Source organism: Ctenopharyngodon idella, chromosome 17, assembly GCF_019924925.1.
Source record: "Ctenopharyngodon idella isolate HZGC_01 chromosome 17, HZGC01, whole genome shotgun sequence".
NCBI classification, from domain to species: domain Eukaryota; kingdom Metazoa; phylum Chordata; class Actinopteri; order Cypriniformes; family Xenocyprididae; genus Ctenopharyngodon; species Ctenopharyngodon idella.
The window spans coordinates 3,794,817-3,812,966 of NC_067236.1; the positions used below are offsets into that span (position 1 = coordinate 3,794,817).

At 36.4% G+C, this 18,150-nt stretch overlaps 2 protein-coding genes across 5 annotated transcripts in view; both read left to right on the forward strand.

Annotated features, from left to right (window-relative positions):
• Window positions 1-21: 21 nt before the first annotated feature.
• On the forward strand, window positions 22-1,964 carry LOC127498210 (P2Y purinoceptor 1). Its single transcript, XM_051867310.1, has 2 exons — window positions 22-438; window positions 604-1,964. The coding sequence occupies exon 2, from the start codon at window positions 618-620 to the stop codon at window positions 1,731-1,733; it is 1,116 nt and encodes a 371-aa protein (XP_051723270.1). The 5' UTR covers window positions 22-438; window positions 604-617; the 3' UTR covers window positions 1,734-1,964.
• A 1,175-nt stretch (window positions 1,965-3,139) lies between these two features.
• Window positions 3,140-18,150, forward strand: part of mapkbp1 (mitogen-activated protein kinase binding protein 1) — a 51,809-nt gene continuing 36,798 nt past the window's right edge. For 3 of the 4 annotated variants that reach the window (XM_051867291.1, XM_051867295.1, XM_051867293.1), the window contains exons 1-2: window positions 3,140-3,630; window positions 8,017-8,108. In XM_051867291.1, coding sequence (XP_051723251.1) covers window positions 3,517-3,630; window positions 8,017-8,108 — 206 coding nt within the window. In that variant the 5' untranslated portion in view covers window positions 3,140-3,516. The remainder of the gene's footprint in view (window positions 3,631-8,016; window positions 8,109-18,150) is intronic. The other variant, XM_051867294.1, reaches the window with a different exon arrangement.

An 18,150-nucleotide genomic window follows, 5' to 3' on the forward strand; every position in this document is an offset into this window, starting at 1 on the left:
TTGAGATCATGTTTTTTGTAGAATTGTTTTTTTTTTTTTTTTTTTTATCAATTTTGTGAAGTTTAATACAAATGATAAATGAGATGTAAATGAACATGCTCAAGTTAGAATACACACATGTGGGCATGGTTATCAGCAAATGCCTGCAATCCCAAAATATTAATATGATCTGTTTAGGCTTACGATGCTTTTGGGAAACGCAGCCCAGGTTGATGCATCAGTCTGTTGTCTAAAAACACCTTGAAGACTCCGAAGCATTTCATTTGGCATTTGATACAGACTTTTGAGAATTACAGAATAATTATCAAGGTAATTATAAACTAATGGTTTTTACCTTGCAACTCCCAAGAGCAAGTACGTATCCATTTCCAGGAGGGAACAGGGTTGATATACAGCAGTTGACAAAGGTGTTATCAAACCTCTTTCAGCCTTGTCAAGGTAAGATCCATCCATTCTTTAATGTACATTTGCTTAACGTGTTGTATGAGATGAGACTGAAATAGTATTTGAGTTCAGCATCCAAAAATTGCTGGGAAGTTAAGAATAATTGTTTACAAGTGGTAGATAACTAATTTTGCCTTTTTTCTTTTAAATGGAATATAGACCTAGCATAAGAAATGTCGGCAGTAAACAACAGTTCTTACTGGGATTGGACAAAGAACTGCACTTACTCAGATGATCTGGCCCTTCCTTTGGTTCCATACATGGACTGTCCCACCAACCGCAAATATGCCTCCTACTTCATACCTCTTGTCTTTTACATGCTTTCCATCCTTGGAACAATTGGAAATCTCTGGAGCCTGTGGACTTGCCTGCGGCCATCCCAACCTTGGAGTATTGGGTCCATCGGTGTACTGAACCTAGCTCTGTGTGACCTTGCCTATTTGGCCTCTATGGGACCCTGGGCTGTCTACATTAGCTCTGACTACCACTGGAAAATTGGCCGTTCGCTCTGTATTGTGGTGAAAATCCTATACTTCGTCGGGTTGACATCTAGTACCATGTTTATCTGTGCCATAAGCACCGACCGCTTCCTTGCAATCGTCTTCCCTCTGGAGTCCCGAATGATCCGCACCCCTCGGAACAGTGCACTGGTTTCTCTTCTACTCTGGGCCATCACCGCCCTCTTCATCTACTTCAGTTATCCTAACATTTTCTACTCTGTCAGGAAGGATGGCATCCATGTGTGTGGAGCGGTGGTGATCAGTAAGTTTAGGACCACTGAAGCAACCTACAATCTCATGTCCTACTATTCCATTCAGGTTTCTGTCCCACTGCTCCTCATCATTCCCGCCTATGTGAAGATCATTTCCCGGATGAAGCATTCAAGGCAGCAGTGGGGCCCAGGCAACATGCAAGGACTGGACAAGTCCATCTGGCTGATTGCCGTTTTCATTGCCAACTTCCTGGTGTGTTGGGTGCCAGGGCAGCTGCTTCACATCATTGCCTGTATCATTTTCTTCACTTTGGATCACTGCAAAAATGCTTGCTGGGTTGCATGGGTGGTCAACCTGCTCTCCGAAGCCTCTCAAATACTGTACTGTCTCAATGCTTGTCTTGATCCTTTAATTTTCCTCATGCAGCAGAGACATGGTGAACTGCCTTCTATGGCTGTGTTTGCAAACTGGGCTAGAAAGTTCCTACCGGCAGGAAAGAAACAAGATTTGGGAGGGCCTTCAGAGGAACCTACCAGTGTGATCCATCTTCATGGTAGTTCCAAAAACAGAACATAAAAAAATCAAAAAAGCAAAATGGTAAAAACATGAAAAAAATATTTTAAAGACTACCCACAAATATGTAGTTGCACAATTGTATGTATTTATTGTCTTAACTTGTGTTTCTTGTGTTGTATGGCAACAGCATTAGCATTGGGGGTAGGTCTGATATCTTTAATACTGATGTAAGTTGTTTGTTATAAATAAAAGGTCTATGACTTCTTTGTGGCAAAGCAAGGAAATCAACTATCTGGTGTTGATGTATGTCTGACTCAGTTTCAAATGTCAAATGAGTTATATCTCAGTTGAAATTGTTCTAAAATTGTCCATGTATGTGTTAGCCAGGTTGAGTTTACAGCTGAATGCAAAAAAAAAAAAAAAAAAAAAAAAAATGAACTAAAGTAAATCCTAAGGTACTTCTTGGCATCACTAGATGGCAGACTTGATGTAGGAAAAAAAAAAAGTATAAACCAGCCATATTTCAGTCCAATTAATGCGTTAAAACTTATCTTTAAGTGAACATTTAATACTTTTTTTTTTTTTTTTTTTTACAACAAAGGTTTAGGCGATGAAGAGATAAATCTAATTTTAAACAGCTGCTTTTGTAATTTAGTTACTGCTATTTTCAGTCAGAATGGCACAGCATGCTGAATTTGTTCTTCGTCATAAATCTCTATTTGTCGGCAATAAATACCCTTCATTTTTCACCATGCGGGGTGGTTTTTGTCTTTCCTTCAAAGTACATGAAAAATTATATTACAAAGTTTATACATGCGCGTGCAAAGCTACATGGATATCACAGAATGATATTAAATTTAGACTCGAGAATTGCAATCATGCAGAGTTTACATTTGAACCAATGCTGTAAAATGCAAATCTGCCCTGTGTATGGTATGACCAGCAGGTAAACGTTAGTAGGTTTGTTACTGGTCTATTTGGGCTTGCCCAGGTTCCACAAAGCAGTTACCTTAAACTGGATTTTTCCATCTGGGGGATATTAAGATAATGACACAATTTTATTTTCTACCATTTGTCCTTTTATCTGCAAACATCAAAATAAACACCTTAGGTAAACGAATTGTCTACACCTTAGAGAAACACTGCAGTGTCACACAACTGCCCATATGTGCAGTATAATCCGCCTAGTAGTCATGCCATGCGTGATATGTGTATTTAATATATACTATGGCTAAGGCTTATTTTAATATTAATTAGGTCAACCACGCGTTAATTCGTAACCTTCCCCGGGGTATCATCTCTTTAATATTCAGAAGCAAAGCAATCCCCCTAGGCAGAAGCCGTTAATTGGCTAGTTGCCTTGTGTCCGCCTCCCGACGTCAGCGTTTTAGCCAATCATATAAGTGACTGAACAAACTCGCGTTCTGTAATTAATATTCATGAGCTTGGCCCTTACAGTAGTAGGATTTGTAAATACACACACCGTACCGGTGAAGGTATCACGGCTGGAGGTGATTCGCGGAGCTTTCAGACCGTCAAACTGCTGACTCTAGACACGAAACATGGTCCATTTTAACAAATGGACGTTAGTGAGGAGCGCGTCTCTCACCGACAGGACTACCGCACTGGATTTAAAGCTCCTATAGCGGATCGCGATGACGGTTCCGGTGGATTGGTTTAGTATATGAAATAAAAGGCTGTGATCAGACCATGGCTTACTTTAAACGCGTATCGTTTAATTGATTATCAGCTGTGACTGTAGAGCGAAGGGCTTCAGCTGCCCCACCGTTTGTTTGTTTGTTTGTTTGTTGGAAAGGTTGATTCAACAGCACACCAAATCAAGATGTCAGTGGAAAATACAACTATAAAAAGTCGGCTTAAAAATCTGCTCCGGTCGCCTTCCATCAATTTGAGAAGAAGTAAAGCTGGGAACAACAAAGAGAATCTCAGTAATAAGGTACAGTGCATTTACTGTATGACATGAAGCATGTATGGAATCTGTATCTGCAGTTGCCTGTAAATGTATCATCATGTATCGCTGTGATTTTCTGCAGTTTATTGCAAGGCGACAGTGAATTGATATTAATATGTCAGATTCTTTCCAGGGTTTGTTATGTAAACTTTACAAAGGCATACTGTGGCTCTGTCAATACAATGCAACAGCAAGAAAGCTGTAAATGCACTGACCTATATTTGCCACTTGTCACAAATCATTTAAATCCCTGGTAAACGCATGCTAGGAAAATATAATGCACAATAATATAATGTAGTATTCTATAATAAATTAAATTGCGCTGAATTAATTTTTAAGCATTGGTAATATATTGCACAAATATGCATTAGGGATATACTCTGTTTTGAACAGTCAATTTATAATATAATATCATATTGGGTGTTTTTTTTAGTTTGAAGATTAGGGTACACACTTTCTTATATAATATTATGTAATTTAATAATTTCAAGTAATGGTAAAATGTATGTTGTGTGAAATATAATGCACAAATGCACTAGGATAGGATATACCAGGGTATATTAGCATGGATTTTGATGCTTATAGGTTTACCAACTCAAACTCTAAACATGTCAAACAAAACACTGTATGAATGTATGTACGCATACATCTCTTATGTACAAGTATGAAATGCATAAGATATATTTCTTATTCTTTAAACATTCATTCTTATTTAGAGCAGTATAGATATATGTGGCCTGCAGTTCTGCTGTAAATCTGCGAACTGTTCTTTTGCTCTTGTTATTGTAACTGTAACTATTATTGTATCAGTAGTCATCCTTGACTCTTGCATTCCATTCAGATTGCCTGTTTACTGCTGCAGACCCTTGGGTGACTGTACTTCCCTTTCGTACACAGGAGTCCCTGTGACCATATGATTGCTGCAACTGCCTTGAATAACTCTGAGACCTCAGCTGCATATGATTTGTTGCACATAAATTACACACTGTTGTTCACACTAGCACATTTTCGGTAACCGAATCCATGTCTATATGGAATGTTTCACTAGTCTGCATTGTGGTGTTTATAGTCTTGGCTAAGGTAGTATTATTGCTCAACTTTAGAGTTCTGCCCCTAACTTCACAGTTTGTGCTACAGAATGGAACGATACATCAGACTGTGCGGTTTGTGGAGGAGAGGTGTGCTAAGTGATCTCTAAGTGATCAGATGTATGCTTTTCACTTAGCCAGTGGTAAATTTTGTGAGAAAATCCCATACTCTTACAATAAAGGAGGTACTCGAGGCGTATTGTAAGACGAGCCATTTTAAACATTTATGGTTACTGAATGGTTGCAAAGCACTGTAATATTAAAAAGATTAATTTAATATTGCATTGATCAGAGAAGGCACCCTCTGCAATTTAACAGCTCTACTTGCATCCATTTCATGCAATTCATATTTAAAGAAAATTGGAGTGGTACTATCAGAGTGCGTGATGATCACTGCTCCAGAGACGATATCTTGTACTACCATTTAAGTGCTATGCAAAAGACTCTGTCAAGGTGCCTTTGTTCTGTATAAAAGAGCAGATCTGTCTCTCTCTGCCTAAAGCAGTTGAGGAATCTCTGGTGTACAGGGCCAGACAAAGGGATCTAAGCTTTGTGTAAGACTATATATCAGTTCAGCTCTTAGACCGGGTTCTGTTTTCTAAGGTTTACTTGCTGCATCAAAATCAAAGCCATTCCTCCAGGTGCTGTGCAGTTCATTGACTTCTGGCTCAAAGACTTTGCCATTCTCTGAGGATTCTACATACAGCGATTGCAAGAAAGTTTCTGGAAAAGTCCATGACACAGCCGTTGGTTCAGAAATTCCCATGAGAGATGCTGAATGAGAAATGGCTTAAAAACAGCATGAATTTGAAAAACTAGCTCTTTTTCCGTTGTTTCAGGACTCCAAGGCACCAATAGACAGTGGATATATGGAGGTCTGTCAAAACATCTTTGGAAAGATGATAAATCAAAGCAACAACCTCAATTACAGTGCTTTTTATATTGGCATGTTCAGCACAAATTGTAGTAGTACACTGGGACTACATTAAGCTTATTCATCTGAAGTCTAAATGCTGATTTCGGCTAATGGATTTCTTAAAAACTTGCATTTTTGAGGGATAAAACATCAATAAATGGAAAGAACACTGATATAGTGGGGAAGTGGTCTAAGATGGTCTAAAATGGCAGAATTAGAGGAGACCACTTCATAAACCAGGTGTTGTTCCTCTTATTTCTCCAATGACCTGTACTTAAAGTGGCCTTTGATTGATGTGAGAGAGTGTTCTCTGCTTGGATCATGTGACCATGCTTGCTTTGAAGAGTTGGTCTGACAAAGGTTGTAATGCACAGAATAAAGGTATCAGATGTTGAACAGACAGGTACAGATGTTCAGTAAGCCGGGTTTCATGTGGTATTGCGCTTAAAATGTTGAAAACACTTGTGCGTACCTCGTTGTTTTTGTTAGAATTATGTTATTATGTGTTCATCGTGTATATATATTATGCAATCTTTAATAACAATAGCAACAACTTTGTGTAATTGCAGGCTGTTTCACCAAGTAATTGCATTTTAAATATGTTATACATGACTCAGTGTTTATGCAGTTGTACTGTAACATGGACAGATTGGACACTGTAATGAAAATGCTAGGGGTGCACAATTAATCGAATTTCTAAGCGTGATTACAATTATGGATGCCACAATTACGTAATTGTTCAAAGGCGCAATTACAAAAAAATTCACTAACATTATTCTGCGTGCTTAAGATGTGTTTTTTTTCTTTCTAGGTTATCTTAAGGGTTTTTCCCATAGTTTTAATTTTAGTTTTAGTATAACATACATATATATATATTTACCTTTTTTATTTAAAAAAAACCAAACCAATGTACAGTTGGCATTTGAGGCTAAATGCTATAGAAAAGCAATAAAAGTTTTTCAGGAAGAGTGTTTTCAGTTTATTTTCATAAAAAATATGGAATGAAGTTGCTTCAAACAGTGGTATAAAGCTATTCAAATCATCATTCAATGTAAATTGTGATAATCGTAATTAATAATCGCAATTACAATTTCAAGGAAATAATCGACAGTTATGATTTTTGACACAATCGTGCAGCCCTAGGAAATGCTATTGAAACTATACATGGCCTGTTTGCAGATTTGTGCATTTTGTATATGAGTTACTTCTTTTGCCTCAATCAGTGTTTTCTTTGAGTTCGAGCAGTTCAGCTCTACTTAAAGGGACAGTTCACCCAAAAATGAAAATTCTGTCATCATTTACTCACCCCTGAGTTGTTCCAAACTTGTGTGAATTTCCTCTTCTGCTAAACTAAAAAGAAGAAATTTTGAAGAATATGGGTAACCAAACAGTTGATGGGCCCCACTGACTTCCATAGTATGGGAAAAAGTCAATATGATGCCCATCAACAACTTATGGGTTAGTAAATGATGATAGAATTTTCATCTTTGGGTGAACTATCCCTTTAACAAAGCCTCATAGAAAATTTCTAGTTCATAATTTCCATTTAAGATGACAACACCACTTTGGAGCACTAGTTAGTGAAGTCATTCTGTACTCTGGGCATTTAGAAAAGTCTTGCATAATAAACTACTTTTATAAGTGGTCTTTATCTAAGTAAATTTGTTGCACTCAGCTTCTGTGCTGCTGTAATTTGCCAACTCATCTCTTACTGGCTAAATAGATATGATGTCCATAGTATAATCACATAATTTATTTGCAGTCATTGACTCTGAACGTAGTTCTAACCTAGTGTAATTATGAAACAATTATGTAATTTAACTGATATTTTGCTCAAAACAGAACTGAGTTTGTCTTGTAATTTTTGGTGTCGTCATGTATTTGATGCGATTTCTCTTTTGTTTAGATGTTCAATTTTATTTTATTTATATATTGTTCATTATTCAACAATGAAATGCAGTATTCAAACAACATTAAAGTAATGTTACCAGTCTGAGACCTGAACTGATATAATTTTATTTAACAATCTCGATTCATAACTATTTTACATTTTGGCGAACTGGTGGATAATTCGTATGAATTTGTATGTTCTCATTCATATGTTTTCGTACTGCTTACACCCCAGTGAGAGTTAGGTTTAGGGGTGGGGGTTAGGGGACCTTCATGCTTAATTTTTTAATAATCGTACGACTCGCATGATACAAATTCATACGAAATCGCTACCTCGTAAATAGTTCCCGTGAGACTGGGTTATTATTATTGGGTTATTATTTCACACTTTGTGACATTAAAGACTATGTAACTTTAAGGATCTTGTAGTGCACATCATAAGTTTTGTTATTCCTCATTTTCCATGTAATTCCACAGGTGACATTGGAGAAAGTTCTGGGAATCACTTCCGCTGGGAGTCGTGCTTTGGCGTGTGATCCACACTCAGGACTGCTTGCCTACCCAGCTGGGTGAGTAACATTTTTAGCAGTTTTATGTGACACATGCTTAAATAACTCGGTGAATGTAGTCGATAGAATGATGATCTATGATGAGTCATATCTCACTTTGGAGGTAGTCACATGAAGGTGGTTAGTTTTGTAGCACATTGCTAAAGACAGAGCTTAATAAGTCATGTGAATATCTTCGTTCAGGAAGACTAATGGAGGAATTTCCTATTGGCGAACAAGAGACTACAGGGGAGAGATAACAGTCTGATAACAGATGAGTGTTCTCTGAGGGAAATTAGGTGTGGTACAAACAGGAAGTTCTGGATCCGAAAGAGGATTTTGAGTGTGTGCTTCAGATACGGCCTATAATCTACTGAGGGAGTCTAGCAATTTACCGAAACAATTCAGCTCTCAAAACATCCTGTAGGTGCTGAATTCTCTCTCGAAATCACGAATGTAGCTTCATTTTAGGTTATTTTTTGCCTTCCAAATGGATTGAATTAGGGCAGTGGCCAAAAATAAAAATTCCTTTGCCGTTTTTTTTTTTCTGGAAATGTGCACCTGGCTTTGTGATTTATAGTAAAACACACCGGCATTATTCCACTCACAAAGTCATATTTTTTGTACCATAGCAATACCCCAGTATTGTTTGAAATACCTTGGAGCGCCATGTTAATGCCATGTTGTATGAATAAAACTTATCATACAGTTTCATGGTATAAGAGTGCCATTACCTTTTGATACAATCACTTTACAGTTCCAGAGTATTTTTGTAAGGTCATCAAAGGCAGAACACATTATCAAGACAATCTGATAAAACTGATATTAAAACTTTTCTTCAGACTTTAGAAAGACTATTATTTATTTCACTTTTCATAGATTAAAATGGAATGGTTTACAGGTCCAAATAGGGCTGTGAGATTAATTGTAATTGATTTTCAATTTTGGCTTTGAATACAAGGTAATCGAAACTTTTAACGTATCGCCCACCTATAATCGTTTGAAATAATCATGATTTCAGTATTGACCAAACATAATCGTGATTATGTTTTTTGCCATAATTGAGCTTTCCTAGTTCCAAAGCTTTACTCTACCAAGCTATAGTCAGTGTTACTCCGGCAATGCTGTCTATGTATATAAAGGAGAAAAACCTTCCTCTTCCTATCACATGGTGCTTGTAATCTGATTAACTTGTTAAGCTCTAGTGCTCTGAACTAAATTCCTAATTCTCTGTTGCCATAACATGTCATCCTCGTAATAGGGAGGAAAAGTTTGGAAATTAAGTAATCAATATACTGTTAATGTATACACTATAGTTCAAAAGTTTAGGGTCAGTAAGATTTTTATTTAGAAAAAAAAAATTAAAATCAAATGTAATAAAAGGTGACAGTAAAAACATTTATAATGTCACAAAAGATTTATATTTCAAGTAAATGCTGTTCTTTCGAACTTTTTATTTTAGACTCCTGGAAAACGGGTATGAAGGTTTCCACAAAACTATTATGCAGTGCAACTGTTTTCAAGAAATGTTTCCTTAATAATAAAAAAAAACAAAGATATGACATCCAAAGTATGTAAGGTACAACTAGATCTCTTTTATTGAATCCAAAAGGTTTTAATTATTTTTTGCTACATATAAAGGTATTTTACAGTTTTTGAAGTGTCAAAAGGTCATTCGGTTTAACTGTCCATAGGCCAATACAGCCATTTAATTTGTGATTAAAATATCTTAAAATGAAATAAATGCATATATTTTTTATTCTGGCATGATTTTATAACATCATATAATCAACATAGTATTAAAATTATGTGTAGAAGTCGTTGTTTTGTTATGAGAAAGAATGTCCGGAAAAATGAATGTCATTGATGTCATTCAGAGTAACCAATATAAAGTGACCATTTTGGATCAAGTCATGTGGTCAATATCATGTGACAGGATGTGACATCATTCAGACGCCTGCAAAAGTGAAGCAAAGTAACTAACTCTCTTTTAACTATTTGAAAAATTCATGTTTTCACTTGCTCATATGCATGTCCCGAAACATCAGGTCATTCAGTACAACCGCTATAAAACATGGAAAATGTTGTAATATTTTAAAAACTTGTACTAAATATAAACGTTTTGATTGTCAGTTTATTTGCTAGCTAGCAAGCTAACTAAGTTAGCTAGATATCAGCCTGTTAGCATTGTTTGAAAATACCATCATTCAGTATAACTAAAAGTGTAATTCGGTAAAACCGAATGACTTTTTTGGTGACAAATTTTGTCCATCTTGTAAAAAATTACAAAATCAGTGTTAATTGATTATAAAAACCACATAATCGCATTGTTAACACTGAATAAAACTTCAAAATTAATTACATCTCCATTACGTTTTTTACACTTTTAAAAACCTTATTTGTCAATGACCCATTTAAAAAAACATGGGTTATGAAAAATTAAACATGACCTGGCTATAACCTTAAGACAGTATAACATATTTAACAAACTGTACTACTATCTGCAATCAATTGACTACAGTAGGAAAGTAGAAGTTCTCTTCTTATTTTTAAGGCTAACACAGCTCCCATAACAAACTCCACCCTATGCTAGGTCAGCAGTTTGATTGAGCCAAGCGAGCATTTGGTGCAGATGTCTTGGCTTGCTATAGGTTGGAAAATTAGCGCAGGCTTATGCAGCTGTCACAGATAGACAGACCCCACATGTATATTAGATACAAAGCCGGTTTTCTAAGAAGGGAATGAAATGAGTTTTTATTGTTTGAAGACTGTGCCGATGCTGTAAACAAATGTGAGGTTATCCGAGGTTGAGTTTTATGGTGCTGTAACTTAATCGAGTGCATGTACACATAAATTTATATGTAGCTCCTGTAAATAAAAATGAACCAACCTAAAGGTGAAATCTGAATGTAATTTCAGGTCTAAAGAGCATTTAACTCCATCTGGACTGTAACTTAAATTAATTAAAGATGAAGCTTTCTGCAGGGAGCTGTCCTGTTTTCATGAATTTTACCTAAATGAGCACATTTGTGTGGACTAGTTTAGGACACTGGTTCTACCTGAATGATTTCGGTATGATCTTGGAAAATTCACACTGGTAATGTGCTTATTTTATTTTTTTATCTAATATTAGAAACTTGCTGATTTTTATACTGTTCAAACTGTATATTGTATCTCCTAACCCTACCCCAACCCCTAACAGAAAACTTTATGCATTTTTACATTTTCAAAAAACATCACTTAGTATGATTTTATAAGCTTTTTCCTCATGGGGACATCTCATGGTGACCAGAAAATGTCCCCACAAGGACATGGATTTTGGATATTGCCATCTTTGTGGGGACATTTTGTCCCTATAATGTAGGGTTTAACAAGACCACACACACACACACACACGCACGCACGCGTTGGGTTTCCATGTTTTATGGAGACTTTCTATAGACATAATTTTTATACTGTACAAAACTGTGTATTATATATCCTAACCCTAACACTACCCCTAATCACAACCCTCAAAGAAAACGTTCTGCATTTTTACATTTAAAAATAAAATGTAGTAGGATTTATAAGCTGCTTTCATCATGGAGACCAAAAAATGTCCCCACAAAGTCAAAAAGTACTGGTATTACTATCTTGGTGAGGAGAAAGACACACATGGAATCATTCCATGAGCCTATTTAAACATTGTCATGATTCTTACAATGTTTTTACTCTTTGTCTTGAGGTGAAATACTGTAAAACTCCTTATTAGGAATTGTTGAACAGTATAATGTTAGTGTTATTCTGAGGGGTGAGTGAATAGTTTGTGTGCTTCAGGATGGAGTCTTCAAAGTCACAAAGCCAGAAAAAACAGGAAAAACCAGAAGGAGACAATGCAAGCTAACCGACACAAGTCTTTTTCATTTCTCAACATTTTTCTTGGAGATCCAGAGGAAGTTATGGTTGCACCTGTTGTGTTTTAGCATGCATTGAGTCTCTCAGTATAGCTTTCAATACTGTGTAATCACAGGCACAACCAAAAACAAATGAGATTAGAATAACGTTTATGTATGGAACACACGTACTGAAGTAAACGGAGCAATTTATTGCAAATCTGCAAGATCATTTATAATAATAGGGCACCCTGTGCTAATTTATCTATTTCTTCATGTAGGAACATGAGCGAACTGTATTTGAGTGTTTGAATGATGAATGAGTTCTGGTGTAATGCGGCGGTCACTGTAGAATAGATATGAGTGTAATGAATAAACGGCCTTCTGTGTTAATCATAGATGCATGAAAATGTGTGTCACAGTCTCTCGCCCTTGTTCACTGCGGTAAAGTGGGTCAGTAGAGCTGAACGGACCAATGCAATGAGGAGAAATGAAAGAAAAGAGAATGACGGATGTAAGGGAAGCAGGAAAGGGTGACAGTGGAAAAATAAAGGAAGGTTGTAGGAATAGAGGTTAGTTTAGCAGCATTGCTGTGGTATGTGTGGTCTTTCTCTCTGCTGCATTGCAGTATTCAGCACTCGTGAGGCTCTCCTGCTCCACACACACTCTCTAATGACATCTCACGCTCTGAGAGGAGAGCCGCAATCTAAAGACACCCGCGGGAATACAAAACAAGTAGAAACCACTCATGCTGGAGATCATGTTAGGATAGATTAAAAGTATCATTTTTACTCTGAGTCTGCTGTCATGTACTTGAAAAAGCCTTTGTGGACAATAATTGAAAATCATTGTTGTGTTGTACACCCTGTTGGCTACTTGTGTATAGATGAGAACTGAATTCAGTTGAACTGAATTTTTGTCACATTTTCTTTGCGTACTGCTGCAAGTCATTAGAGAACATAATGTTTTGCATACAAATACAAGCATCACATGCAAAATACACACACACATAGAGTCAATGCATTCTCTCTAGCCATCAATTTAACTCCCTTGAAGGTCACTGCGGAAAGGGAATGCTATTTGCGGGACCAGTCTAAACGAAAGCAAACAGTGGAATCCCTTATACAGATCATGGACACTTTAAAGAAGAAATGTTGCCATTTCTAATCCTGGAAGGTGATTCCTTACCAAAACTTATTTTCATGAGTTACGAATTAAATGGGACATAAAGAAGCAATATTTGATGTAAAAGTCTACCACAGCAAACATAAAGGAATGTTTCACCATAAAAGAAAATGTGTGTGTGTGTGTGTGTGTGTGTAATATATATAACAAATTTTTAATAATATTTGAATAAAGTGAAGATGTCAATTTTCCTAGGCCAGACATCACTTTTGGCCATGACTATATATTTTATTTTATTTTATATGTATGTAAAATGTATTATTGTAATTAATGTAATTATATATAATTATACATGGGCTACAGTAATCAATTTTTATATATATATATATATATATATATACCCACACACACACACATAAACTGAAATTTATGAAACTTCTTTTTGTTTGAAAGTATCTCACTATTTAGTTGTTTATTTTATTTATCCTTAATATCGCAATTCCGGTTGGTGACGATAGTGGCACAGGACAGATAAGTAGGAAGGTTGCCTTAGCACAGCGTAGTACCAGGTCATCCCTACAGTGCATAATCCTCTGCCATCTGAAAGCGTGCTGACTGCTGCGCCCAGACGCACAGGATTAGGGCGTCCTGGTCACCATCTGTCTGGAGCTGAGGAGCGAACAGGCCTGGATCAATGGGGAGGCCCTGCTAATAGCCAGACTTACGGCTGGGCTCGGTCTTGGAAAGCAATACTCCTGGAAGTCTTTGATTATGATAGGGAGTGATGTTGTGTGTGTGCCTCACCACCTGTCTCTGTTTTATCCCACTCACCAGATGGAGCAAGACTACAACTGTTCTTATGTACTGGCCACAACATTTGATCTGCCTCGTCTTGAACGCTTGTATACACACACACACACACACACACAAACTTGTACATCTATCTTTGTGAGGACATTCATTGACACATTGCAATCTCTAGCTCTTTACCCTAACCCTGCCCATGACAACCTACCCTTAACCTAATTATAACCTTATACCTAAAACCAAGCCTTGACCCTCAAACAGGCCTTCAAAGGTGTCTCAGAAAGGCCAAAATGTCCTCACTTTTCTCTCTTTGTCCTCACTCCTATGGTCTAAAACTCAAACTGGTCCTCACAAAGATACACATACATACACACGTATACACAGAGAGAGAGAGAGACGTACACAAAAATGTCTACATGCAGAACAGTTGTGAAACCTGAGAGACCATAACACAAGCTGTTTAAGATCTGGTTATCTTTAGCCTCTGCCATACTACAGCTTGAATGAGTGGACAGTCTCTTGCTGTTTTTTTTCCCTCCAATCAGACTTGATGCTGTTCATAGTAATGCTGACTCAAATATTTAATCAGCACACTAGAACCTGTTGAACCTGTCTTTTAACTGGAATGCTAGTTAGTAATGCTGGCTCTTCTTTACATTTAGGAGTTTGTGAAAACCTTAAGTATTAAACCTAAAATATATATATATATATATATATATATATATATATATATATATATATATATATATATATATATATACTATATTGCCAAAAGTTTTGGGACGCCTGCCTTTACATGCACATGAACTTTAATGACATCCCATTCTTAATCCGTAGGGTTTAATATGGAGTTGGCCCACGCTTTGCAGCTATAACAGCTTCAACTCTTCTGGAAAGGCTTTCCACAAGGTTTAGGAGTGTGTTTATGGGAATTTTTGACCATTCTCCTAGAAGCGCATTTGTGAGGTCAGGCAGTGATGTGGACGAGAAGGCCTGGCTCACAGTCTCCACTCTAATTCATACCAAAGGTGTTCTATCGGGTTGAAGTCAGGACTCTGTGCAGGCCAGTCAAGTTCCTCCACACCAAACTCGCTCATCCATGTCTTTATGGACCTTGCTTTGTGGACTGGTGCGCAGTCATGTTGGAACAGGAAGGGGCCATCCCCAAACTGTTCCCACAAAGTTGGGAACATGAAATTGTCCAAAATGTCTTGGTATGCTGAAGCATTAAGAGTTCCTTTCACTGGAACTAAGGGGCCAAGCCCAACCCCTGAAAAACAACCCCAAACCATAATCCCCCCTCCACCAAGTGATTGGAACACCTGAATTCAATGATTTGGAGGGGTGTCCCAATACTTTTGGCAATATGTATATTATATATATATATATATATATGGGAGTACCGTATAATATATATATATATATATATATATATATATATATATATATATATATATATATATATATTAGTTATATTTTTTTTCTGTTCTATAATTTCTGTCTGGTGGACAACAAAATGGGTGAAAATGATTTCTTTATAATGAAGAAGGGTCTCTGTGAAGGGTCTAAAATTCTTCTTACATGCTGTTTTCTTACATTCTAACTTGAGGAGTTAAGAATATTTCGTATTTCTTAAGAATTTTTTTTTTTCAAACGTAAGAATTTAAATTCCTGAATTTAAAAAAAAAAAATGTTTATATCGTATATAATAATATAATTATAATATTTTCCCAAATATTAAGCATTCCCACATAACACTACAAAGAATACAAACTAATATTACTAGTGATGTGCATGAGTTCGGCAAGAACCACCAATCAGATAACACTAAAGCCTTTAAATTTCTAATTAAGAAAAAAATGAGATACATGTTCTTTAGAAAATATTTGAAAATGTAAGAATTTTACTTCGGAACATCCTTGTGAACTTCTTAAAATCTGTCTAAAGAAATGTTGTAACTTCTTAAGAAGATTTTAGCGAATCTGGCCCCAGAATATGATAGAAATTAGAACTTTTAACTTGGACCAGTAAGCAACACCCTAGCAACCACCCAAAACACTGTAGCAACAGTCTTGCAACACACTAATAAACACACTGAACACATAAGAAAAGCGCACTGCAACACTCCCAAGTGTTGCACCATACCCAAGTATTGGTGAGTTTTGCCTAAGAAAGTACCACTTCAAAAACATGTACAAATCTATTTTATAAGTTGTTGCTCTATTGCAGTATTTTAAAGTACTTGACAGCAAGCTTTGAATATTGTCTAATTATTTTAGATATTCATGTGTAGTTTGCTTTTTTAGATGAATAAGCTGCTACCAAAATGTTAAGTTGCTCTATCATGGAGTATGATATGGAGAACTGCATTATAGAGGGTTTTGGTGGCCTAACATCAGTGGAGTGTGTAGTCATTTGTTCAATTCGTGCACTGCTACACTCGACTTGGCTTATTTGATTCCCTGCTAAGTGAGATAATGAGCTGGATCAGCTTTTTCCGGGCTGCACAGAGCACACAATGGCACATGTGGGCCCTTCCAAGTGTCACAACAGCCAATGCACACGTAAGAGACATGAGGATTGCTTGTTTACATGTTTCGTATCTCATGGTTCATGTAAACTTCCTCACTGCAGAGCTGTTCTCATAAAGTTTGTATGTTTGAAATACTACAATGACATTCACTTTCTGTAGAAATTTCAGTTTAGCTCTAGGCTTAAACTGTGCAGAGATGGATCTACTGTAAATAGTGTGGTGAGACATGAACATGTTGTGTATAGAGTAACATGAATCTTCTCATTGGCTCTATGTGGTGAATCTTTAGTCACATTTGAGTAGATAATCGAGAGTTTGGGCATTCTGCCCTCATTTCTCCTCTAGCTTTGCTCACCGGATAGAAACTGCATTATTATCCTAGTTCAACCCTACAATGATTTTCCCAATGCAGGCTCTCGGGAGGAGATCTGGAGGAGAGTCTGTGTTGAAATGTGTGCCAGAGGGAACATGCATCTCTCATTATAAAAAAAAAAAAAAAAAAAAAAAAAGGCGCACAAATATTGTTTTCGTTTCAGTTGTTGATTCTGGTGGTGAAAATGTATCTAGATGCTCATTGAGTAAAATGTGAATCCTTTCAAAGATCTAGATTGATTGTGATTGTTTTCTGGTTAAAGTACAGATTTAAAGGATTAGTTCACTTTTAAATAAACTTTTGCTGATAATTTACTCACCCCCAAGTCATCCAAGATGTCCATGTCTTTCTTTCTTCAGTCGAAAAAAAAAAAAGGTTTTTGATGAAAACATTCCAGGATTTTTCTCCATATAATGGACTTCAATGGACACCAAACGGTTCATGGTCCAAATGACAGTTTCAGTGCAGCTTCAAAGGGCTTTAAACGATACCAGACGAGGAATAAGGGTCTTATCTAGCGAAACGATCGGTCATTTTCGAAAAAAATACAACTGTATATGCTTTATATAAACAAACGTTCGCCTTTTAAGTGCCTCCGCCAAAACCGCATTTCTGTATTCTCCAAAAAGCTTACACTGTATGTCCTACGCCTTCCTTATTCAACTTACGGAAAAAATGTAACTGGCGCTGCGTTCGTTCCGTAAGTTGAATAGAGAAGGCGTAGGACATACAGCGTAAGCTTTTTGGAGAATACAGAAATGCGGTTTTGCGGAGGCACTTAGAAGGCGAACGTTTGTTTATATAAAGCATATACAGTTGTATTTTTTTTCTTTCGAAAATGACCGATCGTTTCGCTAGATAAGACCCTTATTCCTCGTCTGGTATCGTTTAAAGCCCTTTGAAGCTGCACTGAAACTGTCATTTGGACCATGAACCGTTTGGTGTCCATTGAAGTCCATTATATGGAGAAAAATCCTGGAATGTTTTCATCAAAAACCTTTTTTTTTTTTTTTTCTCGACTGAATAAAGAAAGACATGGACATCTTGGATGACATGGGGGTGAGTAAATTATCAGCAAAAGTTTATTTAAAAGTGAACTAATCCTTTAACCAGTTTGACTGAGTGAACAATGGATTAATGTTTTTATCGTAACTAAAACTAAACGAGGTGGTCATTGATATAAAGCTGAAATAAAGCTGAATTAAAGTTAAAATAAAATATAAGTGTGAAAAACTTTATAAATGTTTATAAAATAAATGTATAAATGTTGCCTTCACAGCTAAATTAAGTATTAAAATTACTAAAGCTAAAACATAAATGAAAAATAAATTAAAACCTAAATACAAATATTTA

Coding starts and splice junctions, on each gene's coding strand:
- LOC127498210 (XM_051867310.1), top strand. CDS start 618: ATGTCGGCAGTAAACAACAGTTCTTACTGGGATTGGACAAAGAACTGC.